The sequence below is a fragment of the Raphanus sativus genome, chromosome 6, assembly GCF_000801105.2.
Source record: "Raphanus sativus cultivar WK10039 chromosome 6, ASM80110v3, whole genome shotgun sequence".
Classification (NCBI taxonomy): Eukaryota; Viridiplantae; Streptophyta; class Magnoliopsida; order Brassicales; family Brassicaceae; genus Raphanus; species Raphanus sativus.
Window position 1 is genome coordinate 20,108,207 of NC_079516.1, and position 27,564 is coordinate 20,135,770.

The following is a 27,564-nucleotide window of genomic DNA, read 5'->3' on the forward strand; positions in this document are numbered from 1 at the left end:
AAAGATAGAGTTAGCCATTAAATGGTGTAAGGGCAACAAAGTAAACCAAGATGAATTCTCAGAAGAAACAAAGGGCCGGAGTGAAAGTTACTTGCCTTCGGATGGATGTTCAAATCCAGAGTCGACAATAGCTTGGAGAAGCTTCGGCTTCAAAAGGAAGTCTCTGAATCCAGAACGGTGTATCCTAACCTCTGCCACAAAGAGAAACAAAGGTATTAATTTTTTGAGTCCGTATGATCTTCGATGGGAGAAGACGAAGTGTTGGAGGTTACTACGATCAATTCATCCTTAGTAGGTTTGGGTTTCTGAATGGGGTTCATTTAGGCAAAAAAAAAAAAAAATCAATTGAAGCCCATACGTAGAAGCCTATCTGACGTGTCAAAACAAAACGTTTCTGATTGGAGGATTTTTGTGTCCTACGTGGACAGTCTCACAAGGCTGCATATTCCCCTTTTATTACTTGTTTGATTAAATGTTAACAGCAAAAAAAAACAAACTTTTCCCTAGTCGTAGCCAGCACGCACAATCTTCTCTTTTCCTCCACCGGCGATTACATAATTCGACGGTTACTGTCACTAATCAACTTTCACTCGCAACCAGAGTCTTCACCGTTTGTGTCTCTACTCCGACGGTTTCTCTTTCTCTAGGTTCCGTCCTGAGGTAAAACTTATCGAGTATTGAGCGCTCTGCTCTGACTACTCGTCAAGTTTTTTTTTGAGGAAAGCTTTTTGAGTTGTGAAAAAAAAAAAACTACTCTTCTAGTTTAGTTATTCTTACCCTAAGCTTCTGTTTAAATTTCTTGATTTTGCATATTATTGTGTCTGCGTTACCTTTTTCATAGAATTTGTGGTTAATTATATTTCCTCCATTGATTCTTTCAGATAATTGGAAGCTGAATTGCAAGTTAAAAGAGTGATGACACTCAATCACGAAGATCTTGAGTATATGTTTCTTTGTTTATTTTTGTTGGAAATATATGAATGTGCTTTCTTCTTTGTGCTATAAAATTGTATATTCATACATTTGTTCCAATTTAACTCTTTGTATCGAAACAGCTTGACCAACGATGGTCACTTCGTCCACAAGCAAAACCTTTCAGCTCCTATCAAGTCTACAGCTGATAAGTTCCAGCTTGTTCCTGAGTTCTTGAAGGTACACACAAGACAGTAAACTTTACGACCTGGTGTGTGTCTGCAATCCTAAGTGTGTTTTTGTTTTAGGTCAGAGGACTTGTGAAGCAACACCTGGATTCATTCAATTACTTCATCAATGTCGGGATCAAAAAGATTGTTCGTGCTAATTCTCTTATTACATCCACTCTCGACCCATTGATTTACCTAAGGTCTAAACTTTCATCTTTCTATTTTTCAGTCTTATTTGTATTTTCCACAGGCTGTCATCAATGGTTGCCTTTCAGTCCTACTCTATGTCTATACTAAAAGATTGGGAGCTATTTTTTGGTGCAGGTTTAAGGATGTCAGAGTTGGTGAACCCTGTATTTTAAACATTAGTATGACGGAGAAAATCAATCCACACATGTGCCGATTAGCTGACATGACGTAATGAGCCCTTTTTATTTGCATACATCATGTTTTTATAGTTCGCTGTTTTGGAATATGATATATTTCTTCTGTCTCTTGGCTGTTTTAAATGCATTGTAACATCTTGTTTTACATTTCAGATATGCTGCTCCAATATATGTCGATATAGAATATGTTCATGGAAGCCATGGACAGATAGCAAAAAGTGCAAAGGTAAACATAAATTTATTTATACCAAATTACTGCTGCTTATCAACAAAAGACTCAGGATGAAAATGATGTCCCTTTCACCTTTGTTTCAGGATAACTTTATTATCGGAAGGATGCCTATTATGTTGCGGAGTTGCCGCTGTGTACTACATGGAAAAGATGAAGAGGAACTTGCAAGATTGGGTTTGTATTTCACTCTTATTCCAAACCTTGCTTATTTTTGTTCATCACATTTATTGTTTTCCGTTTTGAATTCCAGGTGAGTGCCCACTTGATCCTGGAGGATATTTTGTCATCAAAGGAACCGAGAAGGTAACATTACTTCATGCTTTGTATACATAATCTTCTTACAACTATCTCATGGATTCTATTTATTAGCTACTTGTCTGCACTTTGACTTTTGGATATCTATTGTGTTTTATATCAATCTTTAGTTCATACTAGATTGTGTGTTTATTAGGCCATCCAGCACGGTTCTGGTTCGTTCATTTTTCTGTGTGAATGAACTCGTCCCATTTTTTCATGGAATCCTTTCTTTTTCTTACATGACCTGAACCCTCTATTGATTGTGTTGGTGTTTGATATCCATCTCAGGTGCTGTTGATACAAGAACAACTTTCGAAGAACAGAATCATTATTGATTCTGATAAAAAGGGGAAGTAAGTGATCTCTTTATTTATCCAGTCCTTGTTGTATTGATGGCAAGCATCCCCATAACTATTACTAACTGTCAAGCCAAATAATTTGTTATAGTTACATTCTTTGCTGATTCTCTATGTTACTGCTTGTTCCCAGCATAAATGCATCTGTCACAAGCAGCACTGAGATGACGAAAAGCAAAACAGTTATTCAGATGGATAAGGAGAAAATATATTTATGTCTACATCAATTTGTAAAAAAGGTGAAGATACATCATCACGTCCTTCTCTGTAATTGTAGATCTTCCAGGATTGGACTATTTTCTGAGCATGTATTTTGTCATAGATTCCAATTATAATCGTCCTCAAAGCTATGGGAATGGAGAGCGACCAAGAGATCGTACAAATGGTTGGAAGGGATCCCCGTTTTAGCTCATCACTACTACCCTCGATGGAGGCAAGTATTATGGCCACATACTTTTGCTTCCATGTCTTTTTGTTCAATCTGTGGGTTCTGTTGAGCCTTGATCTGTGGAGTGTAATATTTATCCCTTGAAAGGCTTATTTAATTTCAGGAGTGTATTAGTGAAGGCGTGACTACACGACAAGAAGCACTGGACTATCTTGAGGCAAAGGTGCTGTATTTTAGTCCTCTTAGAGATTTGTTCAAAAAATTTCCTGTTGAATGATTCACATATTGTCCACTTAAAGAGTTACCTAGAAAACAGAATATATTTTACTGCCCTGTTTAAAAGAGCTCTTTCTAGTGTTTTAAAAGGGCCATAGCTCGTTTCTATCATTATCGAAAAGATATATATATATACAGACTTTTGTGGTTATAGTTAGTTGCATCCATTTCATTTTTGATGTAACGAGGGAAATAAACACCCACTGAAGAAAAGAATAGACTATCCTTTTAACAGTAGTTTCTGATTTTTGTCAATTTGCGGCAAGATTGACTGACATATTCTCTTATTTATTAATTTCTGTAGGTGAAGAAATCATCGTATGGACCTCCCGAAAAGGTTTTTATTCTTTACTCCGCTATTTAACTCCTAGTTCAACTTCAGACAGATGGATAAAATTTGAATATGAAAGCTTTCTTCCTTAGTAAAAAATGTCACATTGTATATTTACATGATCTGTTAGGATGGCAAAGCTCTATATATTCTCAGAGCTGTATTCCTTGCACACGTACCTGTAAGTAAAGTACCTCAACTTCTTTTGGTTCTTGATATTTTAGCATTTGCTTACTGATTGCTATAATCCCCTTAAGGTGCGTGACAACAATTATCGCCAAAAATGTTTCTATGTTGGGGTGATGTTGAGACGAATGATTGAAGCAATGTTAAACAAAGATGCCATGGATGATAAGGTAATACCGTAACCCTTATGTCTGGAGAAGTTCTTTTCTGTACATGTGGAATATATTTGAGTTCTGCTTATTTACTTTTAGGATTACTGCTATATGACATGTTAGATTACCCAAAGTTGACAAGTTACTAACAGGGAGGAACATACTGAATTAGCTTACAAAATGTCACTACTATTTTAGACTTAAGTGATAATGATGGCTGACTTGTTAGTCTACAAACTGAGAAAAAACTAAGGATGATCTGGAGACAAGTCGTATTTTAATCCGACAAATTCATATTGCTTGTATCTATGTTCTCAAATGTGTCTTCATGTAGGATTATGTTGGCAACAAGCGGTTGGAGTTATCTGGGCAACTAATATCTCTTCTCTTTGAGGTATCACTGTAACTTATCACCATAAGCAGTATTTTCTTGTGTGTACTCTAGTCCTTACCTTCGGGTTTCCTCCTTAACGGTGCTACAGGACTTGTTCAAAACAATGACCACTGAGGCCATTAAAAAAGTAGATGGTATCCTTCAAAAACCTACCCGGGCAAGCCGTTTTGATTTTTCACAAGTAAGTGTAGAAATATACCGCCTTGCTAGTTCATCTCTTGCTTTAGCTATGAACCGGTCTTCTTTCGTAGTTCTGAAGTAAGTAAAACGTATTGCTATTTTGAGTAGGCTCATACTGGGTTGTTGTTAGCTATAAGTGTTAATGCTATTATGTCGATTGGCAATTGCTTTATCAACTTACATCTCCCTTCTGTATTCCGCTACTACTTGAATTGCTACAGTTAGGATATTTACTGTTCTGTGTAGCTTTTGGCCTAGGAAAACACATGGACGGAATCGATTTTTAGAAATAGTTACTTTAATGAAACAAACTGATCGTACAACTTCAATTTTCTTTGGTGATGTGCTTGTAGTGTCTTACTGGGGAGAAGAATCATAATATATCTTTTGGACTAGAAAGAACCCTTTCAACGGGAAACTTCGATATTAAAAGGTTCAGAATGCATAGGAAAGGCATGACACAGGTCAGTCTCACTCTCTCTCAGTCTCACTCTCTCTTTACACATCTGTGTGTGTATCTAGCCTCATTCATACTTCAGTGTTCTTAAAGAAATCTTTTGATATAGGTTTTAACAAGGTTATCTTTTATTGGGAGCATGGGGTTCATTACGAAAATTTCGCCACAGTTCGAAAAGTCTAGAAAAGTCAGTGGGCCTAGATCTTTGCAACCCAGCCAGGTAATGAATGCTGTATTTATAAGCCTATGAGAATTACTGCTTCTCTTTGAACTCTCATTTAGTATGATATTTTGCATTGTGATTTGCTCTATAAGTGGGGCATGCTCTGTCCATGTGATACCCCAGAAGGCGAAGCTTGTGGTCTTGTCAAGAACTTAGCGTTAATGACTCATGTCACAACGGATATAGAGGAAGGCCCATTGATAGCTATGGTATGTGGTTGCTATTTTATCAACTTTGAGTCAATTTAGTCACATTAATCGCCTTTGCTATGGCTTGAGAGTGATACCTCCGGAATCACTATACCCTTCTCATTATCTTTGGCTAGTTATCTGGTTCTGAATCCTTATATTTTAATGGATTTTTCCGGAAACAGTGCTACAAATTGGGTGTCACAGATCTGGAAGTACTATCAGCAGAGGAGCTGCATACTCCAGACTCATATTTGGTCATATTCAATGGGCTAATAATTGGCAAACATAGAAGGCCACAGGTACCTTTTTCTACAAATACACGGATGCACTGAGCATTTTACACATCTTTGCACCTCTTCACTAGCTTTTATTGTTTCAGTACTTCGCCAATTCTCTTAGAAGGCTGCGTAGAGCTGGCAAAATTGGGGAGTTCGTCAGTGTGTTCATAAACGAAAAGCAGGTAGTTCCTCCAGTTTTCATTTTTTATTTTATTTTTTTGGTAATCCAAGTATTTCAAATGCACGTTATAGCTTGGAATTAAGATTAAGATTTCTGAATTAAAATAGACTCAGGAAGCTACATAAATATATTCGTAGAGTCTTCAGCAGCCTCCTTTGAGTAATTCTCAGAGTAGAAATACAGTTGAGGAGTAGTGATTTCATTTAGAATACTACAAACTCATTTAGATTACTACAAACTCATAGATTGAGAAAGGATTATTCCCTAAATCTCTGCCAAGTTTTTCTCTTGAATACACAAATGTTAACTGGGACTGACTCCGAAGAATTTTTTTTAATCAGCATTGTGTTTATGTTGCTTCTGATGGGGGACGGGTGTGTCGTCCACTTGTTATAGTCGATAGTGGAGTATCAAGAGTTAAACAATACCACATGAAGGAATTACAGGTACATCTGTTTAACTCTCCCAGATTCATGCATACTTGACTGAGTGGTATAAGTTAAAGACATCGGTTTGACTAATTTGTGTTTCCTTTAAGGATGGTGTTCGCACTTTTGATGACTTTATTCGTGAAGGTTTGATCGAGTATCTTGATGTCAATGAGGAAAACAATGCATTGGTTCGTGCCAGTCTTCGTCTTTTCTAGATGTATTATATTCTATTGCACCATATGCAGTCGAAAATCATCACTGTTACCTTTCCTTGTTTTTAGATTGCTTTATACGAAGGTGGCCCCAAGGAAATGAAAGACACAACCCACATTGAGATTGAACCATTCACCATCTTAGGTGTTGTTGCTGGTCTTATCCCCTACCCTCACCATAATCAGTCACCTAGAAATACGTATCAGGTTTGTGTGCCTAGACATTCTAACATAAGAAGCAGAAATTTCTGTGGTTTGCATCGGGTTAATAGTCCTGTTACATCGCGTGCAGTGTGCTATGGGAAAACAAGCTATGGGAAATATTGCTTACAACCAGGCAAGCCCACTTATACTCTCCATATCATTTCTTTGAGGCAATCACTAGCCTCTGTCTAATCCATTGCACCCTGTTCTACCATATCTTGCTTTCTCTCAGGCATTGACTTTTACTTTTACAATCTGTGTATATAGTTAAACCGGATGGACTCATTGCTTTACCTATTGGTGTATCCTCAGCGACCTCTGTTGACAACAAGGACCATTGAATTGGTAAAGTGTATTCTCTCTAATAGGAATGGATTAATAATCTGGCACTAATAAAAAAATATGCTTGTTAACAGGTTGGATACGATAAACTAGGAGCAGGTCAAAATGCAACAGTTGCTGTTATGAGTAATACTGGATACGACATTGAGGATGCAATAGTGATGAACAAAGCTTCCTTGGATCGTGGTTTTGGCCGCTGCATTGTTATGAAAACGTATGTTGGATTTCTCTTTTGAGGCAAAAGTCGGTTCCCTTTAGATACCGTCTCTTACACTAACTATTATTGCTTCTCACGTTTGTGAAACAGAATTGTTGCTACTTGCCAGAAGTATGGTAACGATGCAGTAGACAGAATACTCAGGCCACAACGAACAGGTCCAGACGCTGAAAAGATGCAGGTAGTACATATCTCCTTTTTGCTTTTTTAATATTGTTCCTTTTTTCTTTCTCAAAATAGAGACTTAATTAGCAAAAGTTTGAATCTGCATAGAAGTTATGACATTACTGGCAGAAACTCTACAAGATGTTCTTATTACATTCCTATTCCGTACTTTGCATCTGCTAATACATGTTGGATATGTTTTCATGGTGACTATTGTTTTTCCTTTTAGATACTGGATGATGATGGAATCGCTTCTCCAGGGGAAATTATTAGACCGAATGATGTCTATATAAATAAGCAAGTCCCTGTGGACACAAGAAATAACGTTACATCTCAGCAATCGGATAGGTATCCCACTAACTTTCCCCCACTTATATGATGATCATGGTTGTTTCTTATAACTCTAAAGCCAAGCTGACAATATTTTGTGCAATTTTATTCAGTCAATATCGTCCGGCCAGAGAGTATTTTAAAGGTCCTGAAGGGGAAACGCAAGTGGTCGGTAGAGTTGCTCTATGTTCTGACAAGAACGGCAATTTATGCATAAAATATAACATCCGGCATACTCGTCGGCCAGAGGTGAGAAATTTTACGTTCAGTACTGTTTTCTTTCCAGGCGTCATGTTCTACAGTGTTTAATCGAGTCTTGGTGTCCTCTTATCTAGCTTGGAGACAAGTTCAGCAGTAGGCATGGGCAGAAAGGTGTATGTGGTACAATCGTTCAGCAGGAAGATTTTCCATTTTCTGAGCGTGGAATTTGCCCTGATTTGATCATGAACCCACATGGGTTTCCAAGGTTAGAAAATATTCTTCATAGCCCCAACTATTAAACAAATAATGTGGTTCTATCAGTTAGGAAAAGTTCGTTTTCTGTAGTGGTACCCAACTTGAAACGTTTATGTTAAATCCCTTTAGTTCAAACATGTGAAGTGTCATTTGAAGTTTTTGATTACTTGAGATCTGTATTATATAACTGGCGCCGTTTATAAAAACGTTGTTCTTGTCACAGTCGTATGACAGTAGGTAAGATGATAGAACTCCTTGGAAGCAAGGCTGGGGTGTCTTCAGGTAGATATCATTATGGTAGTGCTTTTGGAGAAGAAAGTGGTCACGCTGACAAGGTTGAGGAAATAAGGTACAGTTCTTCTTAGTGTCTGTTGAAACTTTTTGTTTTGGCATTTAATGTCGTCGTATGTTGCATCATTTCAGCAAGACCCTTGTTAAGCATGGCTTTTCCTACAGTGGGAAGGACTTGTTATACTCAGGTACTGCTTTATGATTCTTCACAACATTTCAGAATGTGCAATTATTATATGTTAGTGTCGGTTATTATATTCTTTGAATAAAATAAGTCGTTTAGATTCACTGAAATTGAACAAATGACAAATGAGATCCAAACTTTTTACTCCAAAGCCATATAGGGTTCATGATTCTTTCTTTGTACATCATACCTGACGATCTAGTTGAGAGTCTCGCAGGTCTCAGTGGTGAGCCATTGCAGACATACGTCTTTATGGGACCAATATATTACCAGAAATTGAAACATATGGTGAGGTTCCTCTAACCTCTTCAAACATAGAGTTGTTTGGTTTGTCGGGAAAATAACATTATAGCTGCTTTTTTGTACTTATGTTTTTGAATAGGTCCTGGACAAAATGCATGCACGAGGGAGTGGACCCCGTGTGATGATGACAAGACAGCCAACTGAAGGAAAATCTAAAAATGGAGGTAAGTTGATATGTCACTATTAGTGGTTTTCCGTTTAATAATTAGCTTTGAAGTTTTCCTGTTTTGTATGTTCCCTCTGGATTTAACCATGAGTTGTAGTTTTCTCAACTGTATCGCTAATGCTGTCACAGGCTTACGAGTGGGAGAGATGGAACGAGATTGCCTTATTGCTTATGGAGCCAGCATGTTGATCTATGAGCGGCTCATGCTTTCTAGTGATCCTTTTGAAGTTCAGGTAGTATATTATTCCAGCATTGTATGAAAGATAAATATATTTGTGGATACACTAACAAACGTTTTTAAAGTGCAGGTTTGCAGAGCTTGCGGTTTATTGGGATATTACGATTACAAGCTGAAGAAAGCAGTCTGTTCAACATGTAAGAATGGTGATAGCATTGCTACTATGAAACTCCCTTACGCATGCAAGCTCCTCTTCCAGGTAAAAACACTGTTCTTTTCTTTGCCTGTCATCCACATTCGTAAATGATAAGATAATTTTGAACCTTTGGATACGAAATGAAATTTCTAACTGAAATTAGTAAAGAAGCTGTGGTGTTTTTAGTTTTACTGGTGTGGTATTTGATGAGTCTATCTCCACTCACTCAGAGCTATACTCTCTTTACAGTTTTCTTCTGGCTTGTTTCGGTTGTCTGAACTCTTTTTCTCTCTGCTTTATACATGGTTACAGGAACTCCAGTCGATGAATGTTGTTCCCCGTCTGAAACTCGTGGAGTCTTAATCTCAAGGGAATGTTGTCAAAAACTCCGAAGAAGGTTTTACTTTTGTAATAATATCGTTGGCTTTTGATATTCTAATGTTCACCTCTGAGGTTGGATCATATTAGTTTAGATATTCTGCAATTTTGTTCTCCTAATATATAGAAGCGACCACACGCTCATAAGTTGTAATATCTAATTACAAATGAGAATCCAAACTGCTTCAAATACAAGTATCTTTCGATTGGAAACACATCTTTTTATACACTCTTGTTGTCAATGCAAGCAAAGTAAAGCGACAACGTTAAGACAATCTGAAGAAAACACATAAGAGTCTCGGTGTTTCTTTCTACAGTGACTAACCCCTCTCTTAAGACAACATGATGAACTCACTGCAGTAGCTGCTGGGTTTGAGCAAGAAAAGGGGGAAAGGAACTAGCCGAAAGCAACATATTTCTTTTGGAATTGGTTGCTTGAATGTAAGAAAGACCCACCGATCTCATAGAATATGTCTTTGACATTTGTTGCAGTCTTGGCCGAGGTTTCCACGAAGAAAAGGCTCTTCTCTTGTGCGTACGTCTCTGCCTCCTGCAGATGAGACAAAAATAATATATAACTATCATGAGCTACTTAAAAACACAATTCGGAAATGCAAAAGCTGATTCCATCACTCGATTCTCTGTCCCAAAGTGTGTGGTAAATCCCATCAAATCAGACAGAAGCGGGGAGGAAGAGTATAGGTTTACCTCCGCAGACACTTTCCTTGCATCTAATAAATCAGTTTTGTTTCCAGCGAGAGCCAGGTATCTGAATCTCTTGTATAGTATAAAAGTATAGTATAAAAGTATATACCAAACTATTAAAAACAAAAAGGTTGCATGCAGTTGGAATGTTTTGGGTTAGTAAGTAATTTTAATGTTGTAAGACTAACTACCAAACCCTCTTTTATTTAAACTGAACCTAATCAAACCACATTCAACCTGTACTACAGTTTCATGTTGAGTTCTTCAGACCATCTCTTAAAGAAGACGGTGAGGATGAAGCAGAAAGACAAGACAGTGTAATCTTAGACTCTTTGTCTTGGCTATATATACGCCTTTTGGACATCATCTTTAAGCTCTCTATATCTCATTCTCTTCAATCTTCTCTCCTATGGAGATCCCTTCTCAATTTGTAGACCATCCAGAAGGTACTCCTCCATGTACTTATCTAGAACCTCTGAACCATATGGAAAGTACCTACGACCGGTCTCTGCATTGTGAAACGTGTAATGAAGTCAGGCAAGAGAAGACGAACAAAAGAAGACCAAAGCTTTAGAGCTTCAATACGAGTAAGAAATCTCTTGGTTTGCATATGAGGAGTTTCGTTTAAGTCAACCTGACTCAAGTTTTCAGTTAACCCATTTGAAGGTGGTGGAAGACCAGTGAACTCACTTGTACCTTCTAATGGAAGGTGGTGGAAGACCAGTGAACTCACTTGTACCTTTTAATGGTTTCTGACATATCACCATTGACAGTGTTGATTTCTGATATATTACACCGTGGACAATGACAATTTTAATATATTGTTACTGACTGGGGGTTTTCTTTTTGACATTTCTTCGATCACAGTTTTAGATATATCATCGATTACAATTCGATGAGTTGGAGATTTCAACATTTTACTCTCATCGTCAGTGTGGTGATATTTTTACAAAAATCTTCATCTTCATTAGTGATATGTCAGAAATTGTTATTGTCAACAATGATATGTGAGAATTTTTTTTAAATTGTTTTTCTGTATTTTTGTAGTTTTCAATCTTTTCTTTTACTTATTAATTTTTTAAAAATATTTAGAGTTTTTTTGTGAATTTTTTTAATTTTTATTTCATTTCTATAGTTTATGTATTTTTATTTTTAATTGATTATATGATATCTTTTAAAAAGCACTATATCATCGTTTTTACCAGTACTAATTATTTTTGGATGATGAATAAATAAGTAAGATTTAAGGTTTTTTTAAATACAAATGTCACTTAAATTATTTAGTAAATGCACAGTTTGATTCAAGATTTCTGTATGCCGACCTGTATATAAACAAATGATGATCTATGAAAATCAATATTAAAAGGTATTTAAAAAAAAATTAAAATGCTAATGAAAACGGCATAATATATCTCATTTCGATATTTTAAAAATGTTGATGAAAACGGCAGAATATATCTCATTTTTGATATTTTATGTATGATATGAAACACTAATACGAGTTGACTAAATCTAACGTGTATATATGGAAAGCTAATATTACATGTTGACCAAGTTAAGATAACCTGACAATTTGAGAAACAATCCTTACAAGTGAATATGTTATGATTTTTTAAAAAATGTAAATCGAGTTCTTAATATGGAATAGTATCTTCGTTTTAAAACATAAATATTATATTTATCATAAACACACACAAAAACAGAAAACAATGACATATAGTAGAACATCTAAAAATTAATACTCGAAAAATTAATAATTTATATAAATCAATAATTTATCGATTTTTAATTTAGGCCGGTTTAATATTTGACACAAATTGATAAAATAATAAGTTAATATTTTTGATAAAATTCTGTATAAATATATGATCCGATCAAAATTATAAATTAATAATTTATATGTATATATTTTATATAAGTGAGAACATATTATTATAATGTTTGTTTTATATTCACAATGTAATTATCTTTATATTTTCTTAACACTTAATATATTTTTGATTGAAATCTAGTAATACTATATCTAAAACCATATCTAAATTCTATGCAATATATATTATATACAGCATATAATATAATAAACTTAATACAAATTTCAAATTTCAAAAAAGAACAATTAATGTCTATACATTAAAATCAAATATTTTTTTATCTTACAATAAATATATCTTAAAATAATAGTTCTAAATAAAGAAATTTTTGTAAATTAATATCTTTATAAATTAGTTAAGTTGCAAAGTCACAAAATTATTAATTAATAGAGGTTTTACTGTATAAGAAAAGAGAATATATCATTTACTATATATATATATATAACATCCTCGGTGAATCACAAAGTAAACATCATATTCAGCAATCCTGATCATCTCTCACAAAGAAAACAAAAACATGAAGTTCTTCGTTTCAGTTGTAATGTTCTTTCTCTTCTTAAACTGTTTCGCTACCGCTCAAACTCTGATTCGTAACTCTTGCAAAACAGCTTCAGCGAAAGACCCTAATCTCAAATATGATTTTTGTGTCCAATCTCTTGAACAAGATCCACAAAGCAAAACTGCAACAAGTCTAGCAGGATTGGTCCTAGCATCAACTAATAACGCTGCGTCCAAAGCAACAAACGTGAAGGGAATAGTTGAGACGATTCTCAAGAACAAAAAGTATGCACCGGGTACTGAACCCGCGTTGCGCACTTGCGTAGAGCTTTATGACGATGCTAATGATTCGTTAAATGAAGCTTTGATGAACATTAAATCCGGTGATTACAGAAGTGCTAATGTGCATCTGAGTGCTGCTTTGGATGAACCGGGCACTTGTGAAGATGGTTTCAAAGAGAAGCACGCGATATCTCCGGTTACAAATGAGAACAATGTTTTGTATCAGAAGATTTTGATTCCTTTAGCTTTTACAAATATGCTATGATGAAATTAGTATAATTAGTTCTTGCATTATGTAATATGGATTTTCGTTTACATAATAATAAATTTAAGAGCAAAGGAACATTATTTTATTGGAAAAAAATTGCTATTATGAAATTACGTATTTGAGATTTAGAAAGAAAAAATGATTGGTGGCTACATGAAGTATTAGCCATCACATGGCTAACCATGTAAATTAAACTAATGTATACCTAGGTACACGAAGTATATGTTATGCATGACAATATCCCTCAACTTAATGATATTATGTAATTAACATCACGAGTTTATCTTCATTCATCAAAAAACTAATGTAGGTAACAAAGACCGTTTAAATATCTCGTTTCATCAATTAAAATATTATCAATCTGACCGTAATTTATGTAAAATTAGATTTTAAACCGCGTTTTAAAAGCGTAAGAATTTTTTAACAAAATTTAATTTACAAAATAAATATTTTTAATATTATTTGATAAGTAATATTTTAGAACTTTTATTTTAGTGTATTTCAAAAGTATATAATTATATTACTTATATTTATATAAATTTGAAAGTCATATAAAATATTATATATTTGTTTTTTATTATAAAACTTATTTAACGTTAATCTGACATTTTATTTGCTTAAAACTTATTTGATGTCAACTTAAACTAAATATTATCTTGTGTATATAGTTATTAACAATATACTTTTAAGAATAAATGTAATATAATAATACAAATCTAATATTACAGTTTTACTAAGGTTAAGTGAATGAAATTTTTGTTTATGAAAATATAAATAAAATAATTCATTAATTTAATTAATTTTGTATTAAAATAAAAATTTAGAGTCAATATATAAATAGACATCAAATAAGTTTTACAAAAAAAAACAATTATCAGATAAGTATATATCACATAATTAATCAAACGAATTATAGAACTATATTAAATTTTAATAATAAAACAGATTAAAATAATTTAAAAAATAATCTTATGTAACTTTCAAATTTAATAGGAACAAAATAATATAATTATATAGTTTTCAAATTCACTAAAATAAAAAGGTAAAACACTACTAATCAAAAAATATTAAGACATATTGATTTTGTAAATTAAATTTTGTTAAAAATATTCTTAGGCTTTTAAAACATGGTTTTAAATCTAATTTTAGATAAATTACGGTTATATTGGTTATATTTTAATTGATAAGATGTGGTATTTAAACGGTCTTTGTCATCCACATCAGTTTTGGGATGAATGAAATTAAACTCGTGATGTTAACTACATAACATCATTAAGTTGAGGGATGTTGTCATGCATAACATATATTTCGTGTAGCTAGGTATACATTAGTTTAGTTTGCATTGTTAGCCATGTGATGGCTAATACTTCATGTAGCCAACAATCATTTTTCCATTTAGAAATACTATTTGTTAAAATGTTTAAAATACTGCATGATCTTACGAGGAAAAAAACCACTACGTATTTTCTTTTTGTAAACTATTTTTTTTAACATGGTTGAATCCTGGGGAGTCGTAAGCCCACGGATAGACTCCTTCTCCAGGGCCTTCAATTGTAAAATCACTACGTGTTTTACAATTTATGTAACTATGTTTTAGAAACATTATGACTTTATTTTATTGAAATGTTAAAATTATGCTATTTTGATGATTAAAGGGTCACTAGTCATCAGTGCATAGCATATATGTGATTATACAAGATAAGCTGTGTTATAAGAAAATAAGAAGATTATCTTTACAATTCTCTTTTGTTTAGAATTCTAAAAAAAATAAAATATTTAGATTTATTTAAACAGTTTGTTGTATTATTAGGATTTTATCATTTGTTTTAAATATTATTAAACTTTAAATATTATTAAATTACTACTTTCTTTTATAATTCTCTTTGTTCATGATTTTTTAAAAAAGGAAAATTAAAAATTCTTGAAAAGAAAAATTATTTTCATAAAGCGTTAACAATTTTAATTTTGGATTTAAAAAGGAAAATTACTATTAATTTACTATTTGTATGGAAATATTTTATTTACAATAAATTTCTCAAAAAGGAAAATTACTATTAAATATTATTTATATGAAAAAAATTATTTAACACAAAAAGAAAAATTATAATTTCTTGAAAAGAAAAATTATTGTCATATAGCTTTTACAAATTTCATTTTGGATTTAATAGGAAAATTGCTACTAATTTACTATTTGTATGTAAATTTTTTTATTTACTATATTTTTCTCAAAAAAGAAAAATTACTAATAGATAATTGTTTATATGAAAAAATTGACATGTGTTACAATCATGTTAATTACTAACTTTGAAGAACCAAGCTTTATAAAATAAGATATAACCCTTTGCTAAGGAGAAATTATTGGACACCAACCAATAAGATTTCGTTATTCTAATTCATTATCTTAAAAAGAAATAAAATATTGTCAAGTTATATTATATTTTAAAAATTAAAAGATAAAAATAAATAAAAATAATAGTAGTTGCAAACAAAAACTTTTTTTTTTAAATAATACCGCCACCAAAGCATAAACCCAAAATTCTAAATCTTAAACTTTTGGATAAACCATAAACTATTGGGTAAACTCTAAATCCATGGATAAATCCTAAACCTAGAGTTTAGGGTTTAGTGTTTTGCTGACTGGATTTAAGATTTATCCAAGAGTTTAAGATTTACCAAGGGTTTGGGGTTTGGGTTTAGTGTTTTGTTGATGGTATTTTAAAGAAGAAAAAAATTCGCAACTATTATTATTTTTAATTTGATTTTTAATATAGTTAACTTGACAATATTTTGTTTTTTAATATATTGAATATAAAAAAACACATTCTTATTGGTTGGTGAACCAATTACATATCAGTTCTAGAAATATCCTAAAAAATAGTTATTGCACAATGTATTTGACACTGAGAAATCCATATATTTGACACATGGCCATCTAATAGCACCTACGAGTAGAGCGGTTAAACAGAGTTTAAGTTGAAAAAAGGAATTAAGAATTTTGAAAATAAATATATAAATTATAATCTAAAACTTTAAACTTTTACACATAGTACTAAATTTAGAGTACTAAATTTAGAGCTGATAATTTTTTAAAAAAAGTCAATTATATATAAAAGAGGTATACATGTTTATTATATTTTTAAATATATTATTAATATTTTTTAACAGGGTCCATTAATAATTCGATACGGCCCTGATTTGACAAATAATGTGTACTCAAGGAAATAGCATATTCGAGAGAAGAAATATATAGGCGCACAAACAAAAATTGACCCAGAAAAAAAGGCTAACGAAGCAAGCGGAGTGGCAACGCATGACATGATCAGCCATCTAAAAAAAGCATGCCCGTTTTTAAAATACTCTCATGTTTTCAACTACTTGTTTGCTTATAAAATTGATCACAAATACCACATAGCTGTTCAAACAAATACACAATGTTATCGACTTACCTCGTTGTGTTCGTTCTTCTCTTCAGTGGTTTCACGGCAACCAAAGAGGCAGATTCTCTGATTCAAAGAAATTGCAAGCGTATATCAATCATTCCAAGCGTGGTGGATTCAGAAGATGTCCTTAAGCTTTGCATCACATCTCTTAAAGAGAATCCAGAGACCAAGAAAGTGAGAAATAAGACTGAATTGGCCGTGGTAGGTACGAATAACGCGATATCGAACATAACAAACATGAAAAGAATTGTGGAGAAGTTTATAAAAGAGAAGAGATATAAAAGTAGGCTTATTAAAAAGAAGTTGGAAGTTTGTCTTAACCATTACCAAGATGGCTATGAGTGGCTAACCTCAGGTTTGAATTACCTCAAAGAGAAGGATCTTGATTTGTCTTCAGATGATTTGGGGATGGCAAGTAAGGAAGTAAACGATTGTAGAGAGAGATTCAAAAAAGGCGAAATAAATCCCTTTGTAAAAGAGAATGACGTCCTCTACGTAATGACCCATATTCCTTACATGATTATTTCTATGGATGATTGTGAGACGAGCAAAGGCGGTTGCACGTAGAGACTTACGGGGGGCACGTGCCCCGATCTATTTTTTATTTTCCTTCCCTAGTTTACATTGACTTTGTGAAAGGCTCTCAATTCAAAAGTTAAACATCATGAGAAAATACAATGTGCCCTGTCTCAATAATGTTCTACGTCCGCCCCTGGAGACGAGTGCAGTGAGGTGTTAAGTGAGTTCTATTAAAAGAAAAGTTAAGAATAAATACAGTTAGTTCTCATTAATCAGTTTTATTTTGTGTGTTAAGGATTTTTATCTTTCAACTTCTCATATCATCCCCTTATTATTAATCAAGAAGCAATTTGAGAAAACAACATTTAACGTGTAAACTTATTACAATATTATCATTTTGTGTCAAACTCTCATGCATCTCTAGCCTTCAGATAAAAATACCTCCAAAAGACTAAATTAATTAGTTTGTCTGCCATTGATATTCCTTTTGTTTAGTGTATTGTATTCTATATCATTTTATTAGGACATTTGAATTTACTGTACGTTAAACCACAGAGCTTGCTAAATGCCAATCAAGTTATTTTTCAAGTTACAATGCTAACTCTTACTAAAAAGTCAAGTTATTTTCAAACACAAAACATCCTTTTACAACGCTATGAAACAAAGTAAAATCAATCTATAATAACAAGAACAACAAAGTTCAAGGATTTGCAAATAAATTAGTCATATGTAAAGTTCAGAAAAAAAAATTTGTGCTTTGATTAGATATTTGGTCGTATGTTCATGTGGCTTGCATCTACCTATGAAACCTTAAAATGGTAAATATCATAAGATCAATGTTCTTATATTCAAATATGAATATAAACCCTTTGGACATGTAATTTTTTAATCAAGAAATCCATATACGACGACAAAATAACAATATCTTTCTTTTGTTTCCGTTGATAATTGATGCTACATAACATAATAAATAAAATAGATTTAGTTCATACTGTTTTGGTAACATTATTTTTCACAGTAACATACTCTCTCTGTTTTTTAAAGATACATATTCTAGACTTTTCACATATATTAAGAAATCACATTAAAAATGCACTGATTTTTGTGAATAACAATTTTCCATAATCTTTAACCAATAAAAATCCAATAAACACAATTAATTTTCTTGAAGTTAACAGATTTTCATTAAATAATACATTGAAAAAGTAAAAAATGTATCTTTTTAAAACAATTTTTTTCCTAGAACATGGATCTTTAAAAAACAGAGGGAGTACATGATAATATATTTTTGATAAATATTAATCATATAAAGTTGAAATATTTATTATACCTAAGTTCAAGAAATTCTGGGAAGATTTAGATGCAATATTACGTGACACCCTATTACGGGAAATTAGATTAATTATTGCTGAGAATGTACTCTGTGATTTTAAATTTATGACCTTAAATATTTTGTAGTCAATTAGATTAAGACAATTATGGAAAGGCAATCAGTAGTCTCATATTATGGTTTGAGTTGATTTGCTTAATTAGCAGTAGTCAGCGATCCGACTTGATTGAAATTAGCGCTAATTATAATACTTTAAATCCAACTCTATAAATGGATTCATAGATTTGCAGTTCGAATTTTGTTAACAATCAGTCTTATATTAAGGTTTTAATAATTTCCAAAATCAAATCAGACGATTTAAAATTCTTCAATGTAATTTGCCAATTACTCATGTTATTCGTATATAACATTTATCAATTTATATTTATGATAGTTGACAATTGTACATATTTAATATAAAAATGCTCTAATCAAAATCTTTTTATAAAAAGACTTTAGTCAAAGTTTTTTTTTCACTGTTAGGAATTATATGCCTATTCTACACAACCTATTACACACATGTTTAAATTTTATAAATTTATGCAAAATATACATTATAATTTCAAATCAACACTCTCTCACCCCACGCAAGGCGTGGGTCTCTATGAGAACTAAAAAATAGAAAATTTACACCGATATATTAACATGTTAAATGCCACATAATTGTATATCTAACTTTGTATATTCATGCTTTGATATAAAAACATTGCATAAGATGTTAGGGATCATCTTATGTCTTCATAGAAGGTTGAAACATGTAATTTTTTAGAATAATATGATATTTATATAAACCATAGAAACTTATGAAAGAGTTGTGGTTTGTTATACAAATAAAGGCTAAAATATTTAAACATTTTTGTCGAAAAGCTTCAAATGTTTTGTTGGACAACTAATATAATATAGTGATGCTTGACACAGAATTTTGAAAACTATATAACTGAGTCGTGGTTATCCCATGAAGTTAATGAAATCTGGTTTTCTCAAATTGTTTTGCTTAAACATGTAGCTTAGCGTTTTTTTTGGGAATTAAGTTAATTTTTAACATCAATTTAATAAGGGAATTTACTCTTATTAAGAGTAATTTATGGGGATAAATGGACATAATGAGATTTTTTTTTGTTTCTATTCATGTGACTTAATGTAATTGTTAAGTTGTTACCTATAAAAGATTATTGTTGTATGAATATTACTTTGGTGTCATTAATATGAGAACATTCACTTTATATATATAGAAGTGAATCTCGAAGTCTTAAAACACAAACATTCTTCTGCAGATGGATTATGAAGCTCAGAAACATCAAATCCCTTACGATTTTGTTCTCTTGAGTTCCATGGAGGAATTGATGTGCCTATTTCGTCTTGAGGGTTTTTCCTTTTTTTTCCTATTATAGAACATGACGTTGTGGGATTGCAAGGTTTTTTTTTTTTTAACTCTGAATTTATTCAAATCAAAAGGCTCCCAACTTGACCTTCGTACAAAAACGAAAGAGACTGAAATAAAAATAACTAAGTATCATCAATAGATGACAAAATGAGCTTTCAAAGAAGCGCAAAAAGAGTAAAGATGCGAGGCTTGAAAGTATGTGTTCTTTTCGAAGCCTGAGTGAATGAAGAGCTCGTTAGTTCTAAGCTTCGTGTTGGAGCAGCTGTTGTAGCCATGATAGACCGTTTGTGGCTATGTAGGATTGAGTTCGGTGCTCTTGTGTCACACTTAAAGCGATCTTCTGTGCTATATGGTTCCATGGACCATAGATGAATTCGGCTCAGGTACCTCTTTATCTCGCTCACCAATTCTTGCAGTTTCACCAGTGAGTTAACTGAGCTATAGACTCTACTGCCCACAGAATTCCTAGCAGTTACATCTCTGCTTGTGAGTTAATTGAGCTATAGGCTCTATGACCATGGAACACCTCCATGGTTTCTGAGCTACTCACAGAGACCATCACTACCTCTCCAAGACGCTGCAACATTGCATTTGATCCAATTTTCAGCAGGTTTTGAAGGAATGTGGTTGTTTACCGAAAGCCATGTTTCTGCATCATCCTTCCATAGCTCTTGTGACGATTGATTGTGGTTCATACCTCGAGGAGAGAGCATTTCTTGCTTTCCACAGCTGCCATACAATCCATGGGAAGGCCCATCTCTGTTTCTCAGGTATTACAACCTTCTTACTGCATTCCATGAAGTAATGAGCCCAAGCGGTTTTAACGGTAAGCTTGAAACTTTTAAGGTCAGATCCACAACAGCATCTTGGCGATAATGAGGTTCCCTTGCAACTCCATCAATGATCCATTTGTCCATCCAGACACTTGTTTGCTCTCCATTACCAATGCGCATTACCAGTCCCTCCTTAAGCAGTTCTCGTCCATGTATTATACTTCTCCAAGCATAAGAGGGTCTGGACCATATTCTCCAAGCTTGCTTCCCAAGTAAAGCCTGGTTAAAGCTGCTAATATCATGAAACCCAAGACCGCCTTCTTCTTTTCTCCGGCAGAGTTTTCCCCATGAAATTTTTCTGTGGTTTGCATCGCTACTCCACCAGAACTGGATTAAGACACTGGTCAGCTTGTCACAGAGATCTTTTGGAAGCTTGTAACATGTCATCGTCGCGAACTTTCAACTCAGTACTTGACACTGGGAAATACATATATTTGACAAATAAAGTGTACTCAAGGAAATAGCATATTCGAGTGAAGAAATAAATAGGCGCACAAACTAAAATTGACCCAGAAAAAAAGGCTAACGAAGCAAGCGGAGTGGCAACGCATGACATGATCAGCCATCTAAAAAAAGCATGTCCATTTTAAAAATACTCTCATGTTTTCAACTACTTGTTTGCTTATAAATTGATCACAAATACCACATATAGGTGTTCAAACAAATACACAATGTTATCGACTTACCTAATTGTATTCGTTCTTCTCTTCAGTGGTTTCAAGGCCAATAAAGAGGCAGATTCTCTGATTCAAAGAAATTGCAAGCGTATATCAGTCATTCCAAGCGTGATGGATTCAGAAAATATCCTTAAGCTTTGCATCACATCTCTTAAAGAGAATCCAGAGACCAAGAAAGTGAGAAATAAGATTGAATTGGTCGTGGTAGGTACGAATAACGCGATGTCTAACATAACAAACATGAAAAGAACTGTGGAGAAGTTTATAAAAGAGAAGAGATATAAGAGTAGGCTTATTAAAAAGAAGTTGGAGGTTTGTCTTAACCATTACCAAGATGGCTATGAGTGGCTAACCTCAGGTTTGAATTACGTCAAAGAGAAGGATCTTGAGTTGGCTTCAGATGATTTGGGGATGGCAAATAAGGCAGTAACCGATTGCGGAGAGAGATTCAGAAAAGGCGAAATAAATCCCTTTGAAAAAGAGAATAACGTCCTCTACGTAATGACCAATATTGCTTACATGATTAGTGCGATGGATGATTGTGAGACGAGCAAAGGCGGTTGCACGTAGAGACTTACGGGGGGCACGTGCCCCGATCTCTTTTTTATTTTCCTTCCCTAGTTTACATTGACTTTGTGAAAGGCTCTCAATGTAAGCTCAAGAACTTGGAGCTTGAGAAGCTATTGCAGTGGTGGAGTTTTGGTTCGTATACACAATTGTAAGTTCGAGATACAATGAGAACAGAAGGCACAAAGTAATTCCAAGAACAATATATATTTTTTTAGAAATCCTTTACACAATCTCTTACAGACTCCGAATTACACGACTCGACACGGATCAATTTCTAACACACCTATCTTGCTTGACTCAACCCCTGTTGATCAAGTCTATCAATTCACTCAGCTCTGAAACCCCAAAACTCTTTTGTGTTTCTTTCTGAGAATTACAACGTGAAAAGCTCTAACCCTAAAACTAAGCTAAAACCACAATATATATTAAATAACATTTTCCTATTATCTAATATAATATTTCCTATATTTTAGCATCACCAAATCTTCCAATTTATGATCTAATAATATTCTTTTAATGCTTAATTCGTCATCCAAGCATATAGAAATATTCCATATCATCACATCTTGATGTTTTCTTTTTATTTTTCGAAGCGTGTGTCACACACCATCCTGTGTGTGTAACACAAGTATACGAACCAAAACTCCACCACTGCAATAACTTCTCAAGCTCCAAGTTCTTGAGCTTACATTCTTCCCCTTTTTCACTGAGTTTTACAACTCAAGCCTAAGAACAATATGCATCATACATACCACCAAAGTACTAACTTAAACTCCCCCTGAATTAAGTATCATTTCCCCCTGCTTGAGTGAAAAACTCTTTGAAAAACTTCATGATACTTGTGGGACCATCAAAACTCTCAGTACCTTCTAGGCCACCGAACTGGTTCTTCAAACTCAGTATATTGATCACCCATTCGATTGTATGACACACTAGTATGCTCGTGTGACACACATTTCGTAAACTTAGGATACAGATCCTTCTTAGCTATCCAAACATGTCCATATCTTCTAGGTTCCACATAACAAAAGTTCATCCTCCAAGCTCGCTCAGTCTGGTTTCTCCTAGAATAACAGAAAGCAACATTATGTCCGGTCTTACCACAAAAGAGACAACCATTCATTCGCTTAGCAACAATTTTGCTGTCTTGTATCTTTGGAACCACAATCTTTGCTTGAGTTTCATCCTTTTGTTCAGCTGAAACAACTAGGATTGAGCGTTTTACAAACTTGATTCCTTCATTCTTGTCAACCTCTTGTGAAGTCATCCCTTTATAACCCAAACCCCAACTGATTTTTGGAGACTGCCCAATTGACAAGATATGATCCAGACTTGCTGATCCAATGTTCAACATTCTCACTTTCTTGTAGTTCTCAGCAAGTTGTCTTTCCAGAAGCTGACTCTTCTCAAGTTCTTGATTCAACAGTTGTTTCATCTGATGAAACTTTATTTCAGACTCTTGTTGAACTTGATTCTGCTCTGCAATAACTCTCTTAAGAGACTGAAGCTCGTCTTCATTATCATCCTTTCTCACCCTACACTTTGATTCACCCTTCGCATCAGTCCGTTCCATCTCTAGGGTGTTGACTTGATCTTTCAAGACAGCTTTATCCTTGATGAGCTGTAGGTTTTCGTGACTGAGTTCTGCAAATTTACCAAAGAGAACCTTATACTCGGCTAGAAAATCTGCATCTACATCATGTTCTGTATCACTGTGTGACGCATCTGAATTGGTGTGTGACACACCCGACATACGAATTTCACCCTTAGTGATGTCTTTTTCAGATTCTATAACTCCATGAAGAGACACGAAATTGAGAGCATCTTCTTTTCTCTCTGGTACTTTATCATTGCAACTTCTCTTCATCTTCATCTTTTTGGTGTTCACACAATCTGATTTTATGTGCCCATAACCATTACATCCATTACACTTGATTTCTTTTCTCTTGAATGATGGACACTCTGTTTTGACATGCCCAATACCATGACAATTAAAACACACCACTGCCTGCCATTTATGTCTTTCTTCTTCTCTAGGCAGTCTGTCGCTGGACATCTTATTCAAAAGATTCATGGTTTCTTCAAGTTTCTGAATCACCAAGTGAATAGATTCTTCAAGCTTCTTAGCTTTTTGGATGTCTTCATCAACTGTAATTTGAGAGTCTTGAGCAGGCTTCGAACACTTAGATTCCAATTCCATCTCCTCAGCCTTTAATATCCCTACTACCTCAGCAAACTTCAGTTCATCAGTGTTCATCGTCAATGTTATCGCTGCTTTATGTGCTGCAAACTTAGTAGGCAAACATCGCAAAAACTTCTTCACCAATTTTGCATCTTCATATTTTTTACCTAAAACTTGTGCTTCATTGGCTATGGAGCTGAGTTTCGCACTGAAATCTCCGATCTTCTCATCATCCCTCATCCTTATGTCTTCAAACTGTGATGCAAGCAAGTCCAATCTTATCCTCCTAACATTCGCAGTATCCTCGAAAGCATTTTGTAGTATATCCCAAGCCTCTTTAGCTGATTCACATCCCTGAATAAGCTCAAATTGCTTTGCATCTACAGAACTGAAGATTGAATCCAGTGCTTTTGCATTAAACCTTGAAAGCTTTTTCTCTGTTGCTGTCCACTTTGTCTTCAGTCTAGGTCTCTTCAAACCATCTTCTTGCATCACAAACGGTTCTTCCCATCCAGTTTGAACAACTGTCCATATATCTTCATCAGCTCCACGTAAGTTTGCTCTCATTCTTACTTTCCAATACCCATAGTTCATATCATTCAGCAGCAACATATTTTGTGCCAAAATCGCCATATTCTCTTCTCAGGATCTCACCTTGGTTCGAAGATGTCTTCTTCGTTTAGGTGTCCTGCTCTGATACCAATTGTAAGTTCGAGATACAGCGAGAACAGAAGGCACAAAGTAATTCCAAGAACAATATATCTTTTATTAGAAATCCTTTACACAATCTCTTACAGACTTGTTTGATCCGAATTACACGACTCGACATGGATCAATTTCTAACACACCTATCTTGCTTGACTCAACCCCTGTTGATCAAGTCTATCAATTCACTCAGCTCTGAAACCCCAAAACCCTTTTGTGTTTATTTCTGAGAATTACAACGTGAAAAGCTCTAACCCTAAAACTAAGTTAAAACCACAATATATATTAAATAACATTTTCCTATTATCTAATATAATATTTTCTATATTTTAGCATCACCAAATCTTCCAATTTGTGATCTAATAATATTCTTTTAATGCTTAATTCGTCATCCAAGCATATAGAAATATTCCATATCATCACATCTTGATGTTTCCTTTTTATTCTTCGAAACGTGTGTCACACACCATCCTATGTGTGTAACACAAGTATACGAACCAAAACTCCACCACTGCAATAGCTTCTCAAGCTCCAAGTTCTTGAGCTTACACTCAATTCAAAAGTTAAACATCATGAGAAAATACAATGTGCCCTGACTCAATAATGTTCTACGTCCGCCCCTGGAGACGAGTGCAGTGAGGTGTTAAGTGAGTTCTATTAAAAGAAAAGTTAAGAATAAATACAGTTGGTTCTCATTAGATCAGTTTTATTTTGTGTGGTAAGAATTTTAATCATTCAACTTCTCATATCATTGATTGAATCAATTATTTGGTCAGCAGGAAAATTGTTCCGAAGAACTGTCTAATTTTAGAAAGAAGAATAATAAAATCTCATGCTCTAGTATTTTCTTTTGTTGGGGACTCAACACAAATATAAAAAATCCCATAGATATAAACAACGCTAAACACTTCAAAACAACCATGCAAGTGGCGAAAAGAAAGTAGGTACGAAGAGAAGGCTGGCCATAGGTTTCAACTATGTCCACCAAATCTGAGGAGTTTTTCTCGAATTGGAAGGAGATAATCTACTTTTTTATTTAGACATGACATTTTCAGACACTATTTCTATTTTAGTATGTAGAGCCGTGAGATTTCTGTTGCAGGAAGATATGGCGACAAAGAGAGAAAAATCAGATTTTAATACGCTTTGCAAGTTTTCAATTCAAATATGTGATACCTCAACAAAGAAAGTAAATTGTTGCGGTGATCAAGTGCAGTTTCTGTCACGGTCTATGGCAGAGCATGACAATCAGTTTGGCCAGCAAATATATTGCTATGGTCATGTAATGATTCTTGTGCTTATCATTAGTTGGAGCTTGAGGACAAGCTCCGATTGGAAAGAAGGGATAATGATATGGGAATATGGTTAGATAGATTATGATATTTTATATTAAGAGTTTTGGTAGTTTTCTATTTAATAATTGGTTTACTTTTTATATTAGTTTAAGGGTTTTCCATATTCTACAAAGTTGTATCCCTATATAAGGGTTTCTTATTATTAATAATAGAGAAGCTTCCAAGAATTAACTTAATCTCTAAAAGAGATTAGGTCAAGAGGAAGTAAGCTTTTTGGTTCATATCAATTTGGGAAGTAAGCTTTTTGGTTCATATCAAGCCCATGTGGTGGTAACGGTAAACTTGAAAGCTCCCAGACTTCCTTTGCACGTGGGCAGCTGAACAGAACGTGGCTGATGGTTTCCTTTGGATGGACACAGTACTCACAAGCCGGATTCAGATTGATCCCACGCGATCTCAGTTGATCTTTGATTGTCACAGAGATCTTTTGGAAGCTTGTAACATGTCATCGGGAAGACTGGCATTGCTAGCCCAATAGATTTGATTAGTATCTCCTTGCCTCCTTGAGAGAGAGCTTTAGTATACCAGCCATGAACTCTCCCCTGCAGCTTTTCCTGGACATAGTTGAGTAACTTTAGATTGGATCTACTAAAGCACTCCGGCAGGCCCAGGTAAGTGTCTTCACCTCCTTCCTTTTCGATGCCTAATATCTCTTTGATTCTCTGTTTCGTGTCCTCTAGGACCTTTGCAAAATTATCGAAGATTTATTGACATTGATCTGTTGTCCAGACGTCTCTCCATAAGCCTTGATAACTGAGTTGAAAATATCGAGAACGAAGTGCTTGGACCTTTGCAAGTTTATGATAGGCAAAAAAGTGTTCCTTGAATTTTCAAAATTGGATTAGGCGAAAATGAGTTGAAAATCTCGAGAACGAAGTTCTCTTTGATATGATGGACATATGTAAATCTTTTAATTCTTCTACCCTTATATATTAGTCCACCACATTATATCATCTGAGCAATCTATTAGTTTAACCGTAGAACTAGATTTTAACCTATATTAATAAATTTATTTTTGTATAAAAATATTATAAAGTTTACTGGTTTTAATCCATTTTGATGATGAGTGATAATTTTTTAAATGAAAGAATTTTTAAAATATATCTTTTAAATTTACCTATTTATTATTTTAATATTTAATTCATATAGCATTTCTATTTTTATATAATTCGAAATATAATTATAGAATTTATAAAAAAACAG

At 33.8% G+C, this 27,564-nt stretch overlaps 5 protein-coding genes across 5 annotated transcripts; 4 read left to right on the forward strand and 1 right to left on the reverse strand.

Annotated features, from left to right (window-relative positions):
• Window positions 1-487: 487 nt before the first annotated feature.
• LOC108806765 (DNA-directed RNA polymerase III subunit 2) lies at window positions 488-9,918 on the forward strand. Its single transcript, XM_056989303.1, has 39 exons — window positions 488-660; window positions 882-941; window positions 1,056-1,152; window positions 1,221-1,342; window positions 1,467-1,559; window positions 1,682-1,754; window positions 1,844-1,934; window positions 2,011-2,063; window positions 2,346-2,410; window positions 2,547-2,652; window positions 2,736-2,846; window positions 2,965-3,024; window positions 3,382-3,414; window positions 3,539-3,589; window positions 3,666-3,764; window positions 4,081-4,140; window positions 4,229-4,321; window positions 4,674-4,784; window positions 4,887-4,997; window positions 5,093-5,209; window positions 5,374-5,490; window positions 5,571-5,651; window positions 5,992-6,096; window positions 6,189-6,269; window positions 6,363-6,500; window positions 6,586-6,630; window positions 6,765-6,842; window positions 6,914-7,053; window positions 7,147-7,237; window positions 7,451-7,569; window positions 7,665-7,800; window positions 7,887-8,017; window positions 8,231-8,356; window positions 8,431-8,486; window positions 8,700-8,770; window positions 8,865-8,949; window positions 9,081-9,184; window positions 9,260-9,388; window positions 9,638-9,918. Exons 2-39 carry the CDS (start codon window positions 916-918, stop codon window positions 9,686-9,688), a joined length of 3,456 nt encoding a protein of 1,151 aa, XP_056845283.1. The 5' UTR covers window positions 488-660; window positions 882-915; the 3' UTR covers window positions 9,689-9,918.
• A 2,878-nt stretch (window positions 9,919-12,796) lies between these two features.
• Window positions 12,797-13,324, forward strand: LOC108811038 (pectinesterase inhibitor 12-like). Its single transcript, XM_018583102.1, has one exon. The coding sequence runs from the start codon at window positions 12,797-12,799 to the stop codon at window positions 13,322-13,324; it is 528 nt and encodes a 175-aa protein (XP_018438604.1).
• A 3,434-nt stretch (window positions 13,325-16,758) lies between these two features.
• On the forward strand, window positions 16,759-17,334 carry LOC108810657 (uncharacterized). The gene has a single exon (XM_018582764.2). The coding sequence runs from the start codon at window positions 16,759-16,761 to the stop codon at window positions 17,332-17,334; it is 576 nt and encodes a 191-aa protein (XP_018438266.1).
• A 3,478-nt stretch (window positions 17,335-20,812) lies between these two features.
• LOC130495631 (uncharacterized mitochondrial protein AtMg00310-like) lies at window positions 20,813-21,259 on the reverse strand. The gene has a single exon (XM_056987052.1). The coding sequence runs from the start codon at window positions 21,257-21,259 to the stop codon at window positions 20,813-20,815; it is 447 nt and encodes a 148-aa protein (XP_056843032.1).
• A 265-nt stretch (window positions 21,260-21,524) lies between these two features.
• Window positions 21,525-22,502, forward strand: LOC108808074 (uncharacterized). Its single transcript, XM_018580274.2, has one exon. It carries the CDS (start codon window positions 21,544-21,546, stop codon window positions 22,117-22,119), a length of 576 nt encoding a protein of 191 aa, XP_018435776.1. The 5' UTR covers window positions 21,525-21,543; the 3' UTR covers window positions 22,120-22,502.
• Window positions 22,503-27,564: the final 5,062 nt, after the last annotated feature.